This window comes from Squalius cephalus (genome assembly GCF_949319135.1).
Source record: "Squalius cephalus genome assembly, chromosome: 17".
Lineage (NCBI taxonomy): Eukaryota > Metazoa > Chordata > Actinopteri > Cypriniformes > Leuciscidae > Squalius > Squalius cephalus.
Window position 1 is genome coordinate 2,936,746 of NC_137138.1, and position 26,047 is coordinate 2,962,792.

General features: G+C 37.4%; 1 protein-coding gene across 2 annotated transcripts; it reads left to right on the forward strand.

Annotated features, from left to right (window-relative positions):
• Window positions 1–306: 306 nt before the first annotated feature.
• On the forward strand, window positions 307–25,702 carry onecut2 (one cut homeobox 2). Of its 2 annotated transcripts, none has more exons than XM_079847544.1 (3): window positions 307–348; window positions 3,372–4,918; window positions 25,141–25,702. In XM_079847544.1, the coding sequence occupies exons 2-3, from the start codon at window positions 3,835–3,837 to the stop codon at window positions 25,425–25,427; spliced, it is 1,371 nt and encodes a 456-aa protein (XP_079703670.1). In that variant the 5' UTR covers window positions 307–348; window positions 3,372–3,834; the 3' UTR covers window positions 25,428–25,702. The 2 variants fall into 2 exon arrangements, with proteins under 2 accessions (XP_079703670.1, XP_079703671.1); XM_079847545.1 differs by having other exon boundaries at window positions 308–348; window positions 3,372–4,928.
• The last annotated feature ends 345 nt before the right edge of the window (window positions 25,703–26,047 follow it).

Genomic DNA, 26,047 nt, shown 5'->3' on the forward strand with positions numbered 1-26,047 from the left:
CATTATTCTCATGTGAGATACGAGTCGTGCACATTTACACGCATGTGAAACTTCATAACTTTAGTCAAATTCAATTAGAATTTTTTTTTTAAATCTCTGCGCACCTGTTAAGCATTTCATGCACGAGAAGTGTGTGTGTGTGAGAGAGAGAGAGAGAGAGAGAGAGAGAGAGAGAGAGAGAGAGTGTGTGTGTGTGTGTGTGTGTGAACACGTTTCATGTTTTCTGAAAGTCTCGTGACGTGTAAAACCACCACAGGACTTTCAAATCTCTTGTGTCTGCTTATAAAAAGTGGTTTGGTTTTGTTTGGTCAGATCAGATCTCGAGGCCCTGAAGATGCTGGGAAAAAGGTAAATTATAATAAAGGTAAAAAAAAAAGGTAGCCTAAATATTACTAAAATACAGTAGGCTAGTATCACTTTCGCAGGACAAAACGGCACAGATATTATTATTATTAATAAATTAATATTATAGGCTATGTCACAAAATTCACAGAGCGACAGAGATAATGTTGGCATAATGACATTATAATGACATGAATGACATGCCTTTCTAAACCCTCAAACAATCTCATTTATCATTCAAGAAGTGCTGCACGTGCTTCTTTAACGGTGTCTATTCAAGTTAATGACATTTTAAATACGCAGAAATCACCGAGAATATCCGCAAACTACATCAGTTTTCAACAAGCGTCTCTTAAACATATTATCACCCAAAGAATCACTGTACAGCATTTACTGAAGAGAGCTATCGCACTAAAAACATTAAACGGGTTTGATAGCAAAAACAGTAATTCAGGAGGACCTCTTTCTCGCGCGTGGATGTTTCTCTGATAAACGCGGGTGATCGGGTTTGAGACTCGCGCTTTGGAGAAAAGCGTCCGCGTGCGTGTTGACGCACATAACCATAAACAGCATTTCATCTTATGACTGACAGCACGAGCGTGTTTAAAGTGCCGAGGAAAGTCCGAGACTTACCGAGAGCTGCCGGGTCACAGGAACAGATGCAGAAACTGACGGCAGTAACGGCACACGGTCATCATGCGGTCCGAGGCGCATTGATTCTGATCGATACAGAGCTCTTACACAGCAGATGGTCGGAGTGAGGGAACACGGGGAGAAAAAGCCCAGTCCAACAGTTACTCGGGCCTCTTTAGCTTTTGCATGATGATAACAAACTCAAGTGTATTTAATTTACACACCTAATCCATTCAGATGAGTTAATCTCATCACATCTGAACATCTGTCTGAAAGCCTTTCTGCTCGAAATCAAGTAGTTTCGGTGTTGTGTCATGTGAAGAGCAAACTTTGATCAGAGTATGATATTGCAATGAGATATCAGATCTTACAGAAAACAAGAATTGTTTAGCATTTTAATGGGTTTAAATAGCACCAGATTATCTCACATTTTAAAATATGTAAGCTATTTTATGCATCCAGTAAATATGCATTTATACTCCGTTCATAATTATGCAATCTGTTTAACCTGTAAACATATTTTTAATAAGCTCTACTCCATTTTCTTCATTACTCAAATTCACTGTAAAAAGAAAAAGCGACTTGGATGTTTAAGTCATTTCAACTTAAATTACATTAAAGACTTTGAAAAATGAGTTGAATCTGATATAAAAAAAAGTTGAAAATTGCTTAACTTGTTTTGATGAGTTAAAGCAATATAAAAATACCCTATATGTTGTCAACGTATTGATCATATAATTTTTTAACAGTGTTTTTTTTATTTTTATTTTATTTAGAAAGTATTGTAACAGATAGCCAGTGCATATTTTTGTTATCGTGTTTTTGTGTAAATTTAGTGGGGGAAAACGCATGTAGCTTTTAGGTTTTATGTTTATATAAAAAAAAAAATTAAGTGGACGATTGATAATTTGTCCTCCTGTTAAAGCTGGTATAAAGTGAGTTGGGATTTTAGAGTTTTACATACATTTAGAAAGAAAACAACGTGCACGTTTGATATCTCTCTCTCTCTCTCTCTCTCTCTCTCTCTCTCTCTCTCTCTCTCTCTCTCTCTCTCTCTCTTTCTTTCAAATATCGATTTTCTTTGACATGAATAAGGGCCTTTTTCAGTCAGTGATTCTTTGCATTGTGTTGAAGTGTGCCAAAGCAAAGCAGCACAAAAACACCCGCGCAGAATCAAACTCTTGTGTGTCCGTCTCTAGGTTTGCTCCAGTCGCGCGCGGCAGGTACGGCCACTTTTCCTCCAATTTGTGGCAGCTGAAAATCCGGGAAGAGTCTTGTGGAGAGCCCGGGCCCCCGCTCCTCCTGCTCCTCCTCTGACAGCTGATCAAAAGAAAAATAGGTCACGCTTTTCAGACTTCTGTCGCTCATCCTTAATTACAGTCGCTTTAAACAAAAGCAACATCTGCGCATCCTCCAAAGAAAATAGCAACCGGCATTCGAGAAATCTGTTACTTCTGAATCACTTCAAGCCGGATCAGACCATAATGCGCGTGAAGAAGTTACTCTGCGAGAGCATTGATCGATTTAGACTACCTCTAACGTGAAAAGGATCAGTGGTGCTACTGTGAAACATGTAGAACTTACTAAAAAAAATCTTGCACTGCATATTTCATAGACACCTGCATTTAACAGTGTTTCGAAGCTAAATAAAGCATTAAATCGACCCGCGCAAATTTACTACAAATACAATAGAGAAAAGTCTGCTCGTATTTACATGTGTGTGCTATCCTTATATTTACAGGCCCATTGTGGACTACAGCACTGTTAAATGAGTATGCATAATTAATATTTTAAATAATAAAGTAACTAATCATGTAAAGTAGGTCTTTATGTAATGAGCCAATGATAAATGATCAGAAAACACGAACAAAAAATATGACTTGACAATTAAGCATATGTGCAGTTACTGTTTAACTTGATTGAAATCTGTTTGATGTTTTGATAGATAGATAGATAGATAGATAGATAGATAGATAGATAGATAGATAGATAGATAGATAGATAGATAGATAGATAGATTACATTTTTAAGTACAATCAATTTGAATGTTTAAGTCATTTAAGTTAAATTACATTTAAGTGTTTAATCTTGTATAACTTATAAAAAAAGTTGAAAATTGCTTAACTTATTTTAATGAGCTAAAACAATGTAAAAACATGTTGCATTAACTCATTGATCTTTTTACAGTAAGATAGTTCTATTAATCCATCGAAGAAAAAAAAAAAAAAAACATAAACATGCACTAATTTTGACCAATACGCAAAATACACACTAATGCACAAAATATAGAATAAATAGTAGCCTACATTATAAGTTTGTTCTGCATTTATTATTTTACAGTTAAATTGCACATGATATTGTGTGATTGTGTTTATGTGAATTTTCTGTTTGTGTAGTGGATGAACTGGCTAAATGATCCGTTCGGAATGACAGTAAAGGGACCGTCTGACGCCAGATTCCAGATGCAAACACAGCCGCTCCGAACGGGCTCAGCGATTGGCCAGCGCGCTAATGAGCTGCACTCACGAGCTACGCGATTGGATGGGTCACGCGTCAGTCAAGGCGAAGTCTCCTCCCCTTTCAGCAGGGTCGGGTGCGCGCGGAGCAAAGCCCACCCCGAACACCTCCAGCTGCCCAAACAGAAGACGCAGGAGGAGTAGAGGGCTCGGACATGGGGAGAAATCAGCACTGGCCCGTCTGATAGAGATCGGTGTTTTTTATTTATTAGGGGAAAAAAAAAACCGAGAGGCCTTAGCACAACCAAAAAAAAAAAAAAAAAAAAAAAAAAAAGAAAGGAAAAAAAAAACAGGAGAGAAAACCCATCCCTAGCACAAAGCTGGACATAAATCAATGGACTGAATGAAGACTGCCTATACCGCCTATCGATGCCTGGCCAAGGATTTGGATGCGTACGCCATGAACCCAGAGATGACAATGGACATTGGCAACCTTCATGCCGGAATAAGCCATGAGCAGGACTTGATGAGCCACAGCCCTCATCACAACCGCAATTCGCTACGGATACACCAGGATCTGAGCGTTGCGCCGTCGCGCTCCGCGATGGTGTCCAGTATGGCATCGATACTGGACGGTGGTGGTGGTGGAGGTTGCGCGGGAGGAGAGTATCGTCCTGAGCTTTCTTTACCGCTTCATCACGCCATGAGCATGCCGTGCGACACCTCCCCACCCGGGATGAGCGGCACATACACCACCCTGACCCCGCTTCAGCCCCTGCCTCCCATTTCCACAGTATCCGACAAATTCCACCATCCGCATCACCACCACCACCACCACCACCAGCGTCTCTCTGGGAACGTGAGCGGCAGCTTCACTCTCATGCGGGACGAGAGGACTCTACCAGCCATGAACAACATCTACAGCCCCTACCACAAAGATATGAGCGGGATGGGTCAAAGCTTGTCCCCTCTGGGCAACATCCACAACGCGCAACCAACGCTCCACAACTACGGCGCGCACGGGCACGATAAGATGTTAAGCTCCAACTTTGACGCACACACTGCCATGCTGGCCAGAGGGGACCAGCACCTCTCCAGAGGCCTCGGTGGCCCCACCGCGGGCATGATGCCGCATCTCAACGGGATGCACGGGTGCCACCCTCAATCCCACGGGCCCGTGTTGGCTTCCAACCGGGACAGACCGCCCTCCTCCTCCGGAGCGCCGGGTTCTGGCGGCTCGGGTCAGCTGGAAGAGATCAACACGAAAGAAGTGGCGCAGCGCATCACGGCCGAGCTCAAGCGCTATAGTATCCCGCAAGCCATCTTCGCTCAGCGGGTGTTGTGCCGCTCGCAGGGAACCCTGTCCGACCTCCTGCGGAACCCCAAACCCTGGAGTAAACTCAAGTCCGGCCGAGAGACGTTTCGCCGCATGTGGAAGTGGTTACAAGAGCCCGAGTTTCAGAGGATGTCGGCCCTTCGGCTTGCAGGTAAGACAAGGTATCTGCTTTTTTAAACAATCTTTCGTGTAAATGGAGATTTGATTGGCAAAATAGTGGAGGATCAACCCTTATTTACCATCGTGTTTATTTTATTAAGGGGCAATGCACATTAATTGACTTGTGTGCATCATATATTTATTTCTAAAGGCTCATTTCGTGACATTTAATGTGCATTGTTTATTTCACGCACAAAGGTGTTTATTTTGCTTATAAACGTCTAGAGTTGCACCACGACTTAAAAACAGGTGTTGTTGATATATACACACTGTTAAAAATAAAGGTTTCAAAAGTGATGTCATTAAAGAACCATTTTTGGTTCCCCATATAATTATATTTTCTTAAAAGACCCATTTTGGTTCCCCATAGAATAATGATCAGTTCTTAAAAAAAAAAAAAAAAAAAATCTTAGTTTAAAGAATATTTTGAAAATCTAAAGAACCTTTTGTGGAATGGAAGGATTCCAAGGTTCTTCATGGAACTAGAATCCAATAAAGACCCTTTATTTTTTAAAAAGTGAATAGCTGGTGTTTTAGTTGGATCCGCAGCGTGTCTATTGTTTACCTGCACATTTGCATTTACTTTAAAATACTCAAGATATTCAGTAAACACAAGTTAGGCTGGTGGATGTGGCGTGTTGTGGTGGAAGAGGCGCTTTAGTCTGTGTGTGTGTGTGTTAAAGAAAAGCCTTTCAGAGAGGTGCTGAATAGGGATGTGTTGGTAATTACTGGACTGTTATTCCCTCTCCTGCCCCGCTACATCAGGCTTGTTGCCCCCTCTAGCGATGGGCGGTGCAGACCCCCTTTTCCTTTGTTCGGCTGAAGAAGAAAAAGCCAGAGCTGGATTTCCAGCTTCAGTGTAGTTTGGATGTGTTGTAGGTGTCGTGCTGTTGAATAGCATCCTATCAGTGCATTAAAATAAAAGCTTGGCGCGTATTGATTTTTAATTTGTAGGGTGATGCACAATTATTCACTGAAATAATGGACAGCTCTGATGCCTCATGCATTGTGCAACACAGACGCATATAGCCTGTGCATTAAGGCTTCAGATGTTTCTGTAAAAAAACAAAACTACAAATCGGGTGCATTTCTTAAATAACAACTATTCCAGTTGTCAACACAAGGGTTTGGAGAAAGAGCGTGAGGATTGAGCCAACAATAGTTCAATTGCCAGCCGATCACATGCCGAAACACAGGCATCTTTATCAAAACATTCCATCGTGAGCGTCGTTTATTCTTTGAATATGCATTGATGAAATGCAGCCAGATTCCCTGTGAGGTGACTGTTCTGTAAACACACAAATACATCTTTCTTTCTTTCACCAAGAATATGATTGGAAACAGAAGGCTGAGATGTTGGTAGGTGCTTTAATGCTGTTTCCCTGCAGGGCTCTGGTCTCACAGATGGCTTTGGGTTGGGGGGAAGGTATTATGTGATCTGCAGGGGAATTGAAAAGAAGAACAGAGGCTGCAGCGGCTCGATGAATTATTGATAGAAATCTCTGCGTGACCCTCAGCTCAACGCACAAAACGTCACCTTGTCTCGGGTTAAACAGGCAGAGATGTGCAGCCCAGCACCTGCCTTTTGTTCAGCGTTTCGGGAAAGAATGTGAAACAAACAATGAGGAGTTGCACATCATGACATCATAAATGACATCATAAATGTCTGACCCAGAGAGAATTGCTCACTGTGCTTGAATTAAACCTTTACGTGCTTAACAACCTCGCTGTAAAGTCATGCATTCGGCAAAAAGCCTTTATATGATCAGATCATAACTGATTCAGGTGAACATCATGAAACTATTATCTTCATACAGGCCTATAGTATGGGGTGCGAAATCACCAGCATTTTTTTTTTTTTTAAATATTAATACATCCTTCAATATTTAAATCTGGAAACATATTTCTGATTGTGCAGTATTTCTAGGTGATAATCAGATGTAAGGAGTGTCATTGATCATGTGACGGGCAGATTTTCCTGCTTTCATTGAAGGTGCTGTTAATTTTTAAATAGTGATCTTCAGGTATATTTGCACAACTTTCAGAGTCATTTGCAATGATTTGTCATGAAATGTTATGGATATTCAAATTTGAATCTAGAAATGAATTATGTAATGTCTTTACATTTACATTTATGCATTCGGCAGATGCTTTTATCCAAAGCGACTTCAAAGTACACATTTACATTCTTATCAGTTCTTGCTTTCCCTGGGAATCGAACCCATGACTTTGGCGTCGCAAGCGCCAACGCTCTACTGTTTGAGTCTTATTCATGAAAGTTATTAAGGCATACACTCGTATGGAAAGGTTCGATGATGAACCAAAAAAAAAAAAGGATTCTATACAAGGAGAAATGTCTTAAATGATTGCATAATACTTTTATGTTTAGCAAGTTATTTCATGTATATAAAATGTAATTAAAATTAAAAATGAAAACTAAGTCCATAAAATGATGGGAACCGCTAAAAGGTTCTAGATACTGTATGAAGCGCCTGTCGGAACGCTTGAAGGTTCTAAATAGAATCTTTTCTTCCAAGAGTGTTGCGGTGCAGATGCATGATGTCACGGCGAAACGAGCCTGTCTTTGCACTATTAATTTAGTCAAATGAAAGGTGGCGTCCGACTGGAGCTCATTCCAGTCACAGCGCACAAGCAATCAGCCAGAGAGACGAACCTCAGCCCGGGCCGTCCACGGCTCACAAACAACTTTATTAACTAGATGATCAAAGCGGACAAGCGCCGTTATACCAGTCAGGACGGGGAGATTGAAAAAGAGCCCAGGTGCTGGAGAAACACCGGGTCCCGTAAATAAGAGACGGATAAATATACCCTCGACCTACGCCAGGCCATCTCTCTCCATCTGAGCTTCTGCACTGACTCTTGCAGATCGAGGAGATATGAAATATATTTAGATACAGTGGAAAGTCTGAGAGCACAACTTCCACTCACAAATTATATTAGCAGCATCACAATTTGAGTGGAAAGTTGAATTTGTGAAGGTCTCAGTATTTGCAACAGCAAAACATTATGAAAGAGTCTGTCACATGATCATTGGCACTCATTTACTGACATTTGATCTTAGAAAAACTTTACACTTTACAATTAGGTTCTTTAGTTACCTACCTTAGTCAACATGAACTAATAATGAACTGCACTTCTACAGCATTTATTAATCATTTTAATGTGAATTTCAGCTTTTACTAATACATTAATAAAATCAAAAGTTGCATTTGTTAACATTAGTTAACAAATGCACTGTATTAGTTAACTAATGCACTGTAACTAATCACAGTGCAGTAGTTAATGCACTGTGAACTAACATGAACAGCTGTATTTTTATTAACCAACCTAAAGATGATCAAATACAGTAACAAATGTGTTGCTCGTTGTTAGTTCATGTTGGTTAATACATTATCTAATGTTAACAAATGAAACCTTACTGTAAAGTGTTACCTTTATATATATATATATATATTTCCAAAAACATTTATTTCCAGGTTTGCATGTAAAAAAGTCCCAGATTTTCACTGCGGTCTCAGACACAACCGTCTATTGTATTGGTAAAAAGTGGTCGGCAATCAATAGAATGCATGCATATGATAAATGCTAATAGTGATTTAACGATTTAAAACAAAACTCTGAAATGAAACATTTTTATTGCACAGCATGTCTTATGAAATTCTCTTAAAATACTTGAAAGTAGCAAATTGCACTTAGACTCTAATAACCAGGCCTGGCCGATATATTGATCAATGACCACTGAGGTTGTGACCTTTTGGTTTATACGCAAAGATGCAAACAAATTATAATATATATATATATATATATATATATATGCCCTATGAAATTCTCTTAAAAACTTGCAAATTGCGCATGGACTCCAAATAGCCAGGCCTGGCCGATATATTGTTCAATGAGCACTCAGGTTGTGACCTTTAGGTTTGGATGCAAAGATGCAAAGAAATAATACAGGCCAGCAGAGCATATCTTCAGTGCCAGGCCAGTCATGGATCTGTTTTTGCTTGTCGAGGGCTAGAACCAGCCCAAAACACCAGTTTATTTTCGTCCTGTCGTTCAGTAATGTGTGTGAGTTATGTCACTTTCTCAAACAAATATGTGTTGCTGAACGACGGCGGATCAATGCGTGTAATCTCTTAAAGATTAAAAGGGCATTAATGCTGGCAACAATAACATAAACGTGTGCACCCAGCTCGCATTGATCTGGAACCCGATCCGGACCTGTTCCAGTAAAGCTGACGCTGGAGGAAGGTTCCCAGCAGAAACCGACTGACTCCACGCTAAAGAGACTCCTGACGGGCTATTCTGAGCCGCGAGCCGCCGGTAAAAGATCATTAGAGCTGATGAAGCCGCCGGGATGAGGGAATAACCAAGCGTGGATGTTTTCCAGTGAATTTTAGCAGGGAGTTTAATCGCAGGCCTGCGCCCAGTGACCTTCACAGAGACCGGGACGCTCGCCTCGGATAATCATAATGGCTTTACGCTGCTTTAAAGGACCTTTTTTAGTGATGAGATTCTCTTCTCAAGCCGATGAGTGTGTAACCCGGGCCGAGAGACTGAAATAATCCCGGCAGAAATATGATTGAACGACTGATTTTGCCAATCTGCTTAAAACAGGCTAATCTAATCACACGGAAGATGTCCTGACATTACATTAGGATTATAAAAAAAAAATCAGCATTGCCTATTATATTACGAAGATTATGCTTCATTTGTTATTCTAGTAGCCGTTTTAAGAATCGTTCTAAATCAGAGACTGAAAATGTAAGGCGTTTGAATATGTTTAAATTGACCAGACTCATATTTCACTTAGCTATATATTCTATAGAGATAATATTATGTTAATATTAATATGTTAATATTCTTGGTTACACTTTATTTTATTTAGCCTTAAAATAATTAACTGTTATTAAAATTTAAGGTGATTTTAAAATTTAAATTTAAAATGTAAAATGTAAAATTTAAGGTGTCCTTAAGTACTGTGTAATATTAAGTAACATGTACTTACTCTAGGTTTAGGGTAAGTTGCATGTAATTATGCATAATATACTGTTATTACTATAGTAAGTGCATGTGTAAAATAAATAGTTACCATATTTGGTACCATAAGTTACCATAAAATAACACTTTATTTTACAGTGTCCTTGTTGCATATGTTACATGTACTTAGTAATAACAGTAAATCATGCATAATTACATGCAACTAACCCTAATCCTACCCTAACCAAGTACATGTAGTTGCTTTATATTACTCAGTACTTAAATATATGATTACACTGTAACAATGACACCTTAAAATTAAGTGTAACCCCATATTCTTTATAGTTTGGTTTCACTCATCTATAGCTTTCTGAACATTGAATAATGTTAAATGAGTATATTAATTATTTTTGCCAGATATTTCCTTTTGTCTCGTTTCAATAAATCAGCAGGGTCTGAAAGTCGGAACATTATTCATGACAAATGATAGTAATTTTGATGAAAAGAGCGTGTGCTTTAGAAACAGCACGCTTCGTTTTATGGCTTAAGTGCCTCAATTTTAAAATTTCAAACTTAATTTCCATGTTTAAATCCCATATTTTCTGTGTTCTCAGACTTTTGCGTCACGTTGTGTGTATTTTCCTCTTCGTAAGACGTATGAATATGTTTAAATTGACCAAACTCACATTCATCTGCTATATATTCCATAGAGATATTAATATTCTTGGTTACACTTTATTTTCAGGTGTCATTAAGTACTGTGTGATATTAAGTAACAACATGTGCTTACTGTAGGTTTAGGATAAGTTGCATAATTATGCATAATTACTGTTAAGTAAGTACATGTGTAAAATAAATAAACTGTTATGGTTTGGTGTTTCATATTGGTAATGTATGGCATCTATAGCTTTCTGAACATTGAATAATGTTAAATGAGTATCTTATTATCCGTATTCCTACAGCAGGGTCCGAAAGTCAGAAAATGCTTAAATGAATTCAACATTTTTCATTACAAATGATAGTAATTTTGATGAAAAGAGCTTGTGCTTTAATGACAGCACACTTCGTTTTATGCCAGAAGTGCCTCGTTTTATGTTTAAATCCCATATTTTCTGTATTCTCAGGCTTTTGCGTGTCGTTGTGTGTATTATCCTCCTCCTAGCTCAGTGTGTGTATGCAGTAGGTGTTTGTTTGTGAGTTTGGAGGTTGTGATTATGAATGTCTCGTGATTGGGGATCATCAGCGCCGGCCGGAGCAAAGGCCAGTGTTTTTGGTCTCTCGACCCCACAAAACCTCCCGCAATGCTGCCGAACATCCAGCGAAAACATGTTCTTATCACTGCAGGGAATCTGTGGGGGATTCGCTTGTCTCGCAGTTTTCCTTCCAGCCTGGTTTTACGTGAGGTTTGTGTTCCTGCGCTGGTTTTGTGTTAGTGATCTGCGAATGAATGATAGAAATAAACTTGTGTGTGCTACATGGCAAAGTTTATTCCTTGATGATTCACCACTCTTGCTGAAAGAATAGGCAACGACGTTTAACTTCAGCTATGAGGAAAGAGAAAGGTTCATGTTTGCTTTCCAGAGGAGAGAAGCTGATAAGAACTTGCGTAATGAATCACAGTCATTATTTACAGTTGCTCTTACACACATATGTTCTTTTAAACAGTGCTTTTGTTCGAGGAATAGATACAAACCCATTGCAAATGTTTCTACATTTACATTTATGCATTTATCATCACATTGAAGCAGTTCATGCATCTCATAACGCAAAAGGAGAAATCCTCAATCTTCATGCAAATCTTATTCCAAATGACATTTCATATTAACCACATCTGTCAAGCTCCAAAAATAGGGCCATAAAGTACGTTTGTTTGACATATATTGGATTGTTGATATGATTTATAGAGTGTTTGGTTATTAATGGAGCTTGATAGCTAAATTTATACTGTTGTGGTAAAGAGCGGATCCTTAATATCTGCTTTTGTGTTCCAAGTTTGAAATAAAGTCTTATGGGTTTGGAACAACGTGAAGGTGTATAAATGATGACATATGCATTTATATTCAAGTATTTTGAGAGCATAGGAACTTGATTGTGTCATTTGCAGTGTTTGATGGGAGTGGGCGGAGCTAACAAGCTCATTTCGACTCTCTGATTGGTGGAATTTTCTGTGTAGCATCATGGGTAATGTAGTTCTCACCACAAATTTGGCTATTAAACACGATTATCTTGAGAATGAGTTATTATGAGTGAATTAACGCAAGCTAACGGCTTCAACGGAAGCAAACACCATCGATTAACAACCTCGTAACTCACAATAGAGCTGACTTTCAAGGTTTATAAGTTATCATTAAAAATCAGTGTCCCAATGGAGAAAATTCATGGAGATGTTGCACTCTATTTGTTATCAGCATTAGTTAACATGAATTAACAGTGAAAATGCATTTCTTAATCTTAGCTAATTTCAACATTTAATTACATTATTAAAATCAAAAGTTGCATCTGTTAGTATTATTTAAAGGACCAGAGCTGACACAGACTAAGTTATGTTAACAAAGGTGAATAAATACAGAGGATTGCTCATTAGTTAATGCATTAGACTAATGGGACCTTAATGTGAAGTTTTACCAAATTTTAATTTCAGGATGTGATGCAATCAGTGTGGACTTTAAAGTCAGGTTGTTTCTTGCCAAACAAAGATACGAGTAACAAATAACACTCAGCTCCAAACGCATGTATCTTCAGTAATCAGCGCTGCCTGTTTATCTGTGCGCTCGTAAGCATTCAGTGTGTTTGTGAAGCTGATTGGACGGCTGGCTGATGTTGTTGACGAGTGTTACCTCATCAGCATTGTTTGTGAGCGTTCTGATTGGCTGTATCAGTGTGCTGATGTTTCTGTCTGGCAACAAACCTTTGAACCACTGATGTCATCATGTCAGATGAACTCTGACCTCTTACTCACTTGATCAGGGAACATTTGTTCTGTTCCTCATGGAGATCAAGCGATACAGCGGCCCTGAAATGCACCGGTCATTTTGGAGACTTTGGGCTGTTTTGTTTCTGTATAACATTCAGACCAGTTTGAGTGTTTATTTTATTGCACTTTATCTATTTGTGTCAGAGAGTCTCGGCAGCACTTACACCAGACTTCACAATTATATTCTGAAGGATTCATATGTAATTCGCCAGATTTATAGAACATTTTATTCATTGATCAGTTGTAAAAATAATCTTTTTGAAATGTTTCATGAATGTTAAAGGTTCTTTATGGATCTATAGATCCCAAAAAAATATCCTTTATTTTCATCTATATTCTGAATGTTTGCTCATATATCATTTGCCAGAACATTTTATTCCTAAAAACTATGAATATACTGTGATAAATTAACTATACTCTTAATAGAAGAACCATTTTGGTTCCCCAACGCAAATCCGTTGTAAAAATAAATGTTTTTTTTTTAGTGTGAAATTTAAAAAAATATATTATATAGAACCTTTTGTGGAATTAAAAGGTTCCATTGATGTTAATGTTCTTCATGGATCCATAGATGGCAATAAAATAACCTTTATTTTTGGTGATGTTAATTAGTTAGGATTTTCTACTTTATTCACCTCTAGTGTCTTGCCTTAAAAATGTCTGGATGTCATTGCATTAATATCAAATATCACAGCAAACATAGATGCACAGACTAAATAAATGGTTTGAAATGATAAAACAATAGTTCTAAAATCACCAAAGTTGATTAACTTTAGCTTTATAATGTTGTTTATGTGTCTATGTGGTGTTTTTAATATGCTTTAAGACAATCCATGTGTAAATTCATAAGTCGACAGCATTGCTGAGTATTTCCTCCTTAAAACTGCAGTGAACCAAAGACAGTCTCAAAAACACGCTTTGAAATCGCTGGTGTTTCTGACGTCACAAACTACCTTGTAACCAATCAGATCAACGTGTGATCGTCAACCAGTGGACCTCTGAGCTGAGTGAGTGAGTGGAGGCGGGGCTCATTTGCATATTCATAGAACCGCGCATACTAAATGAGGCAAGGGTGTCGAGTTACATTCAAGATATTTTAAGACATTTTTCGAGGAAAAAACGTTTAAATATGTAATTTTGGTGATCAAACATGAGTTTTAATGGATAAATGATTGTCTACAGGGGGACTTTAAGAGACATCGAGACTAGAGAAAATATCCTGCAGTATTTCACGCACTTGATCTAATGAATCACTCTCGCATCTTTATTTAATGAATGCATGTTAACAAATCATTTCGGGGTTGCTGTATTTGTTGGAGCTGGCGCTGATGGCCGAAGCGAGATGATCCACTGCAGTGAATGTGTGACTCTCTCTCTCTCTCTCCCCGTTTCTCTTTCCTTCCCCTCCTCCATCTCTCGGCGAGGTGTCCGGCCTCCACATTAAGGATATCCGCACATGCACAGAATGACACAGCTAAGTGCAAGACTACAGCATAATGCATTTAGCAAGTCCTCTCGCTCTAACACACACACACACACACACACACACCACATGCATGCTTAGAAAAGGGTTGATATTGAGATGGGAAGCGTTTGAGCACGAGAGATCACACGTCTGTGAGAGTATGAAACACAAGCCGAATTAAAAAAAGAGTGATTTTCTCTCATCTGTTATGGGGAGGTTTCACCCGAACAAGTGAAAACATCATTACTGATCGTGTTTTGTGGCGAAATATTGATCTGATGTCACCCACCGCCTCCCTCACTCCTCCTCTGTTTCACTGTACTGTAGGCCTATCTCTTGCTTTTTCTAATCAGATGCATGAGATGGGAAATTTTAAGTCTTGATGTTGTTTCAGTCTCTACTAGAACAGGTTTTCCAGCTTGAATGTTGATTATTCTCCTCATATTCTCCATTGTTGCGGCTCCTCTCTTCCCAGTCTGTCAGTAACGCTCTGTTTACTTCCTGTCTCTATGAAGCCCCTCCTCCTGAAAAGCACACTGTGCTCTGATTGGTCGGCTGGAGCAGTGTGTTGTGATTGGTCGAGCGCTTCGAGTGTGTTTGGGAAATGTCCCGCCCCTTACCATAACCGCCAGTTTAACACACTACTATAACTCAACCAGGCCCCGCCCCTTTATTCTGCGTATGAATTATTATAATGAGGAATATTGTGACGTGTTCGTTCCCGGAAGAAACTCAAGACTACAATGGAGGCGTTTCAGGAGTTCAGAAACACTGACTCTGATATACAGAAGAACTGAACAGAACACAATAAAACATTTTAAAAGATAATTGCGACTTTTTATCTCACAATTGCGAGATATAAACATGCAATTCTGAGAAAAAATGGTTTATTTCTTGCAATTGCGAGTTTATTTCTCACAATTATAAATGCAATTCTGAGATAAAAAGTCGCAGTTACCTTTTTCATTTTTTATTCTGTGGCGGACACAAGCTTCCATAGATATGCCATATTATTAATTGGCTGATATATGTTAGATGATAGGTATATTGCACAATAATTGTAAGTCGAATCTGAATTGGTGTAGGATTTACTTTGAAATTTCACAAGGACAGCAACTAACAGTGAATCAAACGTGACATTTCTACAGTAATCTTTGTTTTATTTATGCATTGTGTAAATCTGGTGAAATAAGTGTGTGCTTCAGCGCTGCAGTGGACTGTTCCTGTAAAGCGTCTGATCTCAGGGTTTTTTCAGCGCATGTATAATTCAGTGCTTGTTTTTGTGAAGTCACGGCACATAATGCACCGAGAGTAAAACTACTGAGAACACTCGTCAGCGGGACATCAGCTTTACTTTCTTAATACATGCTTTATAGCGAATGAGTCAGTGACGCTTGTTATTGTAAAGAATTGTAATCTTATAACAGTTTGATCTCTGAAAAGACTTTTCTTCTCAGCTGACGTCACGCGCGTCGCTGCTGGTTAATGTTAATATCTTTAACATGCCTTTGATTTGTTGTGCTGCATTTACAGTGATGGAAAATAATGTACATGAAACAATGATGTACAAATGTGGCACTTTGATTTAAATACATTTAAAGGTCAATTAATTCCTTCTAATATGAAAGCTTGTTTATTTAATATGAGTGTGTACATATATATATGTGTGTGTGTGTGTGTGTGTGTGTGTGTGTGTATATACATATATATATATATGTGTGTGTGTGTATATATATACACACACACACACACACACATATACACATAGACATTATATGTATACAGTAGGCTATATAGGCTACATATAATAATATATATACATACACATATTATATAAACAAACTTATGTTAGATGCAATTATATTTAAATGCAATGCACATAAGAATCATCAGAGAATCAATAACAAATCAAATATGATACTATTGTATAAAATGAAATTCGTTTTTTATTCTAATTCATTTATTCTTTGAATTTCAGTAGATCTAGTTGGATCTTAGATTTTTATCAGATTTTTTTTTTAACTTCCAAATTATTATTATGATACATATTTTATTAGTAATCCTGTACACATTTTAATTTAAATGTATTTATGTTTAACTACATGATGTTTTTCCAGGACAAATAGAAATTCCATTTTTCCTTGTATCATTATTTTTCTTCTTCAGTTCATTCAGTTGAATTCTGCCAGTTTAATTCGATTTTTTATTTATTTTATGTGTTAGTATAATTTCCAAATGTGTGTATATATATATATATATATATATATATATATATATATATATATATATTTGTTTTTTTTGTTTTTTTTTTACTACACAAAAAATTCCACTGCATCTGATTGAATACACGAGCCGGTGATGGTCTTCGGGTTCCTCGTTAATTACTGAGGGTGTAAACTGATACTCAACACTGAACTGACGGCTTTCACACAGCGAACGACGGCGGCGCGGGCAGGACAATTCCACTGGACGTTTCCTCTCTCACACACATTGATTTACATTCGCCAGCGAGGAAAGATAAACCAGAGCGGCTCTAACCCGTTTGATGAAAGACCAGGGAAACCTGAGGGATCGATCGGATGGATTGAACCCTACCCCTTTTAGAAAAGCCCAAAGTTGACACCCCTCTCCCACCGCGGAAATGGTCAATCCCTTTGAATAATATAATTGCTTTTTTGATCGCACTGTAAAGCGCCGCGACCGCGAGAGCCAGTCCTGATGGAGTCACTGTTGCGTGGACGACCATTGACGGCGTGTGTGAGTGTGTGTGTGTGATTGTTTCGGCCACAGTAAGCAGAATAGCAAATGATGACGGGGAAATTCACTGCTCCACAAAAGCAGCAGTCTGAGCTTTTATCCGGAGCGAGACTGAACAGAAGCCATCGGGGCCTCGTAAAGAGCGCTTGAGGAAGTAAACATTGATCCTGTATTTTACTAGAGAACAGAGTCTGCCTCCTGCACTACACACACAACTGAGATTAATCCCTGTCTTCAGAAGAATTCAACATCAAACCATTGGGATGCTCGTCGGAAAATCTTTATTAGGAATAGAAATCCGTATATTAATTAGTAAAAAATAATTTGATTGCTAATTTATCCTAAAGGATCCTAATCCTAAAATAGGATTTTGTTGCAGAAAAGGGCTTTGGTTTCTCCAGCAGGATCTTATTTGCTTCTGATAGGATTCTTATTGATCTCATTAGGATCCTTTAGGATTTGTTCTTACAAATTATGAATTTCAATTCCATTTCGAATCTTGTACTTATTCCTTAAGGATTTTGCCGACTAATTTACATGCAGTTGCTCTATATTTTTAATTATAAAACAAAATTGCTCTTTAGATATGAGAATAAACGTTTTAATGTGTTAATCCTGCTTTTTAGAACAGTGTGTGTCTGTGTGATATTTAATATATAATAATATAGCCTATGTATATATATATATATATATATATATATATATATACACTATTCAAATTTTGATAATTCTAATATATAATTTTACTATTATATTATAATTTAAATATTAATATTTAATATGTATATATATTTAAAATTCAATATATATAAAATATATTTTTAAATAATAATAATATATATATATATACATATACCTCTGTGTGTGTGTTATATTTTTTTACAGTATATATATATATATATATATATATATATACACACACACATATGTACACACACACTCTTCAAGATTTAAGTATTTATATTTATATTATTTATATATTATATATTAGTATTTATATTCCTTATATATTTCTAAGTATGATCAAAACAGATCAGCTCTAACTAAATTGTGGGATATTTGGAGAGAACCTGCACATGCACTAAAATGAGCGTCGTGATGAAGATGTTGTGGATGTTCTGCATGTCTTCATCAGCAGCTTCAGTAATGGAGGACTGGAGTGGAATGGCGTTCACTGATCATGTTTCTGCTGGAGTCTGATGGGTGAACAGCGCCACCTAGTGCTGAGCACAGACTCCAACACAACACTGATGGACTGTAGAAGAGACGATATCGCAAACATGTACAGACGATTCTTACAATAATTCATTGCATGACAAATTAGTCATCATTGTAATAATAATCTGTGGTGTTGATATATCAGTCTAATTGTATTTTTGCATGAAGAAAATGTGAGTGGAGACAATCTTAGGACGAGATTTTTGCCATTTCTAGTTTATACAGAAATGCAATTTTAACACATCTTTATCTTTGCATGTTTTCTGTATTTAAACATCTTCACATAATGAAATGCACATGCAGGATTAACAGAATAATGCATGTTTATTCTTGTATCCCTTGTTTTATAATGACAAATATAGAGCAACTGCATTGGAATTCAGTCACATTTGCTTGTGCAAATGATTCAGATTAAGATGCCGGAATAATCTGGAGATGAACGGGTTAATTGCTCTTCAGGATAAAGCACTGAATGTGTGTGTGAGTTTCAGATCCCTAAACACTCACTTCTGAGCTCCTGCTGCCATTGTTACGCCATCAATTATACATGCAAAGTGTGGAAATATTGCTGTGCATTTGTCTTTATCAAATATTTAGTTTAAGCACGCTATGATAGGGGCTGACGGGGTGTGTGTGTGTAGATTTTACACACACGAGTCTCTCGGACGTCTGTCTGCAGCGCTCAGCAACTTACTCTGAGTGCAAGACCTGCGCTTTCTCTCTACGCTTGGCTTGTTGCCGCCTTAATTTTATGACAAATGGGTCTGCTGCGCTGTGTGTGTGTGTGTGTGTGTGTGTGTGTGTGTGTGTGTGAAAGAGAAAGCAAATCTCATAATGAGGGTGTGAATGCAGCAGAAGTGGAAACACACACACACTGTGTAAAACCACACTGTTGTGTGTGTCGCCTTTATTTACACCGTAGTTTCCTCTTACATAATAGTTTTGTACTCAATTGAGCTCTTAACCTGATTTCTATTGATCTGGCCCAGACTCGGTTGTGCATACTTAATTCGGAGAAGTAATCAAATCAAATCTTGACACACTCACCCCTACACACACACACACACACACACACACACACACACACACACACACACACACACAGTCTCTCTCTCTCCTACACACACACAAACACTCTCTCTCTCTCTCTCTCTCTCTCTCTCTCTCTCTCTCTCTCTCTCTCACACACACACACACACACACACACACACACACACACACAGTCTCTCTCTCCTACACACACACAAACACTCTCTCTCTCTCTCTCTCTCTCTCCTACACACACACTCTCTCTCACACACACATACACACACAAACACACACTCTCTCTCTCTCTCTCCTACATACACTCTCACACACACACACACACACACACACACACACACACACACACTTTCTCTCTCTCTCACACACACACAAACACCCAGACACACTCTCTCTCACACACACACATACACACACTCTCTCTCTCTCTCTCTCACACACACACACACACACACACACACACACACACACACTCTTTCACACATTCTCTCTCACTCACACACACACACACACACACACACACAATAAAAATATATGAAATCTAAATAGCAATATTTAGAAAAAAAAGTAATAAAATGACTAAAGCACAAAAAAATTACGAAAAACTTAACTAAACTTAACATGAAAAGTAAAGATAAATACAATTAAAGAAAAAATAGTCAAAATAAAAGCTAATTCAAAATATGAATACACCTAAACTATAAAGTAAAATAGCGCTGGTGTGTTAGTGCTGGTAGAAACGGGAGTGTTTGAGTATTATTGTACATCTGAGAAATGAGAATGTGTTCCTGCACTGAATGCATTCAGATCAGATGAAGGCGTTTGTTGGGCTGTGAGATCAGTTCATTCCTTCTTTATCTGTTTAAGGTGAATGATTTATAGACACGGCTGTGTGTTAAACTAAATCTGTTGTACGGAGTTGGACAGTCTGATATTATGAATTGATATTTGTTTTGTTTTCAATGGTGTGCTTTGCATTAAACCTGTACTTGAGCTTTAGCTGCGTTTACTGAGATCAGCACAACAAACTCAAACACGTGTCAGCAAAATCCACAATCATTAAAACTGCTGAAACACTTTCATATACATTAATTAGAAATTATGCCCGAGGCCACGAGAAACTCCTGCAGATATAAGCAAAGCTGTTTTAATTGACTGACTGAAGAACACTTTTTTATATTATATATATATATATATATATGAAGTGCATTGCAAAAAGTGCTTTGCATTATTATGCTACACATAAGTTTTAATTGCTAGACGGTTTGTGTATATGAGACTATGTCAAGAATGAATTAGCCTTCTAGCCGTACATTTACTGAGCACTATTTACTGCCTACTATTTTTTATAAATAGCATGTGGAACAGTCTGCAATAATACATGATTTTACTTACAGAGCAAAAAATGTGTTTTTCTTCCTCAGTATTTTTGTCTTGTTTTCCAGCTCAAATATCTAAACATTCTTAAATCAAGATACATTTACTGGAGAAGCAAAATGACTGAAGATACTAAGTCTTGCTTCATGATATGTATCAAAATGGATTAAAACTAGAACAAATATCTGCCAGTGTGGCCAGAAAATTATCTTGTTTACCCTTTGAATTAAGTTTATTTTTCTGAGACCATTCACAAATATTTGTTCTTGTTTTAAAGGGGCTATATGAAGGAATTTTTCATGCATTTATTACTTTTGTATTGCCAATGTGTGAACAGCTTGTAGCGAAACTTAAAAAATGAGACCTTCCCCGACATCCTAGGTTGTCTATGAAAGCCTGTAGACTGATTTTATGTGAAGGACTCGGGACGTTTTTCCCGGGAAAAACGGTGACGGTTAAGCGCTTCTGTTCCGTTCTATGACACACGAAACTAATGTTCAGGAAAATACAGAAAGAGCTATTCTGTACTGTAAAGTCAATGTGGCATGCAAAGAAAGGGGATTAATTCAAACTATAGTCTCACATAGTCAGATGATCTATAGTTTCAAAACTAGGCTAGAATCAAACTATATAACAGTGTAATTTGAATTACCTCATCTGTCGACGTGATGCCGGTGAGTTGCAGAGCTCGTGCAAATTCTGAACTGCTGTTGCACACCGCTGTCATTTTTGTTGTGTTTATTGAGAGGAATCTAATGGTTGCTCTCAGCAGTATCATGGCGTTCGTTATCGCTGCAAATGGATTTCCAACTTCTTTTTACTTTTTAAGCGAATAACGAAAAAAAACCTTTGCTATAGTGAGTATATCGGAGGATTGAGTTACGTTCAGTCTCTTGTGCTTGTGCGTCACGTGTGCACGTTACGAGCACGAGCTGAAAGCGCTGCTGCAATTCACTTACGGCCACCGGTGGCGCTAATAACAAGGGTTTATAAAGTCTTCCTAAAGCCACTTTAAGCACAAACTCACTTAATTTAGATTTTTTTTCTCCTGAAAACAAGACTTAAGTCATTTTGCTTCTCAAGTAAATGTTTTTAAGATTTAAAAAATATATATTTTTAATGAAAACAAGACAAAAATGCTAAGTGAAGAAACAGTGTATGCAAATTATTGGTCTCTTTGGTGTATTTAGTTCTGTGAGTTTTCATCTCAGAAGTCAATCATATTTAAGATGATTTGTTTTGCATTTTAATTCAGTTGAGCATCTGGACTTTCGGCAGTCTGATCAAATAGCCTATTGTGTCTAAGAAAGAAAAAAAAAACAGATCAATGTAAGTGCAAAACAATGTAAGTAAGTGCATTACATTGTGGGTTACAGTGTGTATTAGTGCACATATATCAAGTTCTTGCTCTAATTATCAGGTGATCATGTGTTTTTGGTCTCTGGACTCAATCATGATAAAAGACCCTAAAAATAAACTCAGAAACTCCACACGAGCACGAGTGAATTACTCTGGGAATCTTGGTGGTCACAGAAGTAATTATCTGGAGGGAATCTCACCTCACTTCAAATAATCTAAAGCTTTCCTGTGAGACACCACTGATCCCAGAGCAGTTTAGGTGTCCTGATTCGGAATAAGAATCTAGTAAAACACTGAGGAGGTTTGTTCTAATTGCAGTGCTGTTATTGTTAACTAAAACTATTAACTAAAATAAAGATGAAAAAAAAATAAAAAAATTTTTACTTAAAAAACTTAAGGAACAAATAAAACACATTTAATTCAATGTTACTTGCTATTTCTAATTATTTAGAAATTTACCAGCAATTTCTGATTAAAAATTATTTCTACACCCATTGTTTAGTGTAGGCTTTACCTGACACAGCGCCACCTAGTGGTCATGATATATTTTTTCTTGTTACTTCTGAAGAGTTTGACCAAAAATCATATTTTTCCCATACTGGCCATTTTTAATTTTGTGGTAAAATATTATGTTTTACGAATACATTGGCGTATCGTTACGAAACTTGGTATGTATTATCGGCACCATGCCCTCAAGGTACTCAAAAAGTTTCCAGAGAGCACTTTGTGGTAAAAAAAAAGGGGGGGGGGGGATAGCTTTTGATTAATTTTGCCTATTGTAATGAAACTGTTATTTATAGATTCCTACCATTTTTGCCATAGTCAGTCAAACTTCTATAACCTATATAATTGGATTAACTTGGTTATATAAACTATAATCAAGCCAATCGATATTGCTAATGAATTTAATAATTATTTTGTAAATGTAGGAGCCAAACTAGAAACAATATTGTGCAACCAGAATTATAAGTAGGTGTGGATGTTGACATAATTACATCAAATACTAGCTCAAATATTTCTAAAGTCAGTAGAAGAAAATGAACTACTAAATACAATAAATAAATTTAAAAAGAAAAAAATCTACAGATTTTAATGATATAGACATGGCGCAAGTTAGGGATGTTATGGCATTTGTTGTAAAACCATTAAACCTATATTTTCAATTTATCTCTCCAAACTGGTGTTTTTCCGGACAACATGAAAATAGCTAAAGTCATCCCCATCTACAGAAATGCTGACAGCCATTCACTCTCAAACATATAGACCAATCTCTCTCCTTCCACGATTTTCAAAAATACTAGAAAAACTATTTGAAATCAGACTAGACAGTTTCATTAAAAAAAATATAAACTATTAAACGATCATCAGTATGGCTTCCAAGCAAATCGATCCACAGAAATGGCTGTAATAGAGCTGATGGAAAAACTGACCTCTGCAATAGAAAATAAAAATTACTTAGTCGGAATTTTTATAGACTTTTTAAAGCATCAGAAGCGTTGCACAAAGATGGATTAGTAACTATCTCAGGAATAGATTTCAGTTTGTGCAATTCACCAACGACAGGTCACAGCTACAGAGGGTCACTTGTGGAGTTGGACCAAAGCTATTTATATTATATATCAATGACATTTGTACGGTGTCTATTCAATTAAATAGTGTCTTATTTGCAGATGATACAACTCTATTTTGTTCCAATCAAAATATGGGACACACTGGAACCAGAAATGAAAACATTAAAAAAAATGGTTTGATGTTAATAAATTGTCATTAAATATAATTAAAACAATTTATTTTATTTTGTAATAAAAAAATAAATACAAATGTCCAGATTAGAATTGAAAAGTTTGGAAATGGTAGAGTGAGATTAAATTCTTAGGTGTCATCATTGACCACAAGCTCAGTTGGAAATCCCACATAACCTACATAGAGTCAAAAATCTCAAAAACTCTGGCTATCCTGACCAAAATAAAACACATTCTTGATTAAAAGGCCCTAAACATACTATACCAGTCTCTAATAGTGCCATACATGACATATTGCGTTGAGATCTGGGGAAATACTTACAAAACACCAATAAAACCAATTGTTATTCTGCAAAAACGCACAATACGAATTATAAATAAAACAGATTATTATCACCCAACAAACAAGCTATTCATAAACTCTAACTTATTAAAATTGAATGACTTTGTAGAATTTAAAATAGCCAAAATAATGTTTAAAATAATAAATAATACATTTCCAGACTGTGTCCAAAACCTGTTTCAGATGAAATCTACTTCTTATGAGCTCAGAGGAACACTTCTGTTCAGTGAACCACAGATCAGAACCAACGTCAAAGTTTGAGTTTTAATTAGCTTTAAGAAAAGAAAAGAAACCATGACCATGCCGGCAAAAAGTTATGAATTTCGTGTCAATAGACTAAATTTTCGTGTTTCGTGTTTGGCACACTGCCAAAATGCATCTGAGGCTCCATCTCTGGAAAGATTTGATATGTTGACACCAAACTTTATGCATGGAGTTGTCATCCAACCCTGACCACACCACATCAATTTGGTGTCAGCGCCACCTATTGGTCAAAATTAACTAACAATTATGTCACATCCTAGACAGCAACAACGCTGATTCCACGTGTACCAGATGTGGGCCAGATCTGGGCCGACACTATGTTGCTGTCTGGGATTACAAGTGATTGTATTTATGGGCTTTCAACTTAAAACTGTCTCTAAATGTCTTCACTCATTGTTGCAGTTGGTCTGATGCTCGTTGCCTTGATTTTTAGCTCCTCATTTTCCCTCTGGCCCCTTATTTGCTGCATGCAGCTATATTGTTTTTATGTAATTGTAATCTAATTGTAAGTGGTGCAATAAACCTCTGGGCTGATCCTCATTTCAAAGTAATAGGATGCAAGTTTTTCCCCCCCAAATGCATAAATATAAATGTGTCATATACATGTGATTGATTCTAACGTGTTTATTCTCTTTCTCTTGTGTCTCCTTTCTAACAAACGAAACCCCCGAAGCGTGCAAAAGAAAAGAACAGGACCCGAGCAAAGACAGGAGCAATACACCAAAGAAATCGCGGCTGGTTTTCACAGACCTGCAGCGAAGAACACTTCTGGCCATCTTTAAAGAGAACAAGCGCCCGTCCAAAGAAATGCAGCTGACCATCTCGCAGCAGCTGGGACTGGAACTGAACACTGTAAGCAACTTCTTCATGAACGCCCGCAGACGCAGCCTGGACAAATGGCTGGACGAGGGAAGTCCGGGCAACACGTCGTCCACCTCCAGCACTTGTACCAAAGCGTGATCCCGGGGGGAGGGGGGGTGGGATGGGATGGGAACGTGGGATCGGGATGAGAGTCCCGTGCACCGGGGAGGGTGCAAACTTTTTAAGAGGAGAAAATCGTTCTGAAGGGCAACGAGGGGAGAGAAACTGCTTACCGGCTCAATGCTTACGGTTGGAAACACACAAATCCAAAGAGCGAAACGTCAGGAAATAAAATATTGCTTTCTCTTCTCCAGTTCGAAGCAAGAATCATTCATCAGGAATGAAAAATTAAAGCAAATCAAAAACATTGTTAACTTTCCATTTGGCTTTGAACTGAAGAGAAGACAAAGGGTTTGCATTTCACATCTGCATTCACTCTAAATTAGCTTTGATTTTCATTTCCTGAAGTGTGTGGGTGTGTGTGTGTGTGTGTGTGCGTGTGTGAGTATGTGTGTCGAGATGTTTTAAACTACAAGGGTAAATCTCATAAACACACGTCCAGGTCACATTTTATGAAATTCAATGCAACATTTTTGTCCTATTTTCCAGTACAATTTTTGAAACATTATTAAATCAAGACAAAATATCTGTCAATGGGGTCAGAAAAAGAAAATTCAAAGAAATTATTTAAAACATAATTATAATAAAATATATTATTA

What these genes read in the sequence shown, in the direction of transcription:
- onecut2 (XM_079847544.1), top strand. Translation starts at nt 3,835, where the DNA reads ATGAAGACTGCCTATACCGCCTATCGATGCCTGGCCAAGGATTTGGAT. An exon ending in GTCGGCCCTTCGGCTTGCAG is followed by an intron (nt 4,919 to 25,140) that starts GTAAGACAAGGT and finishes AAACCCCCGAAG; the next exon opens with CGTGCAAAAGAAAAGAACAG.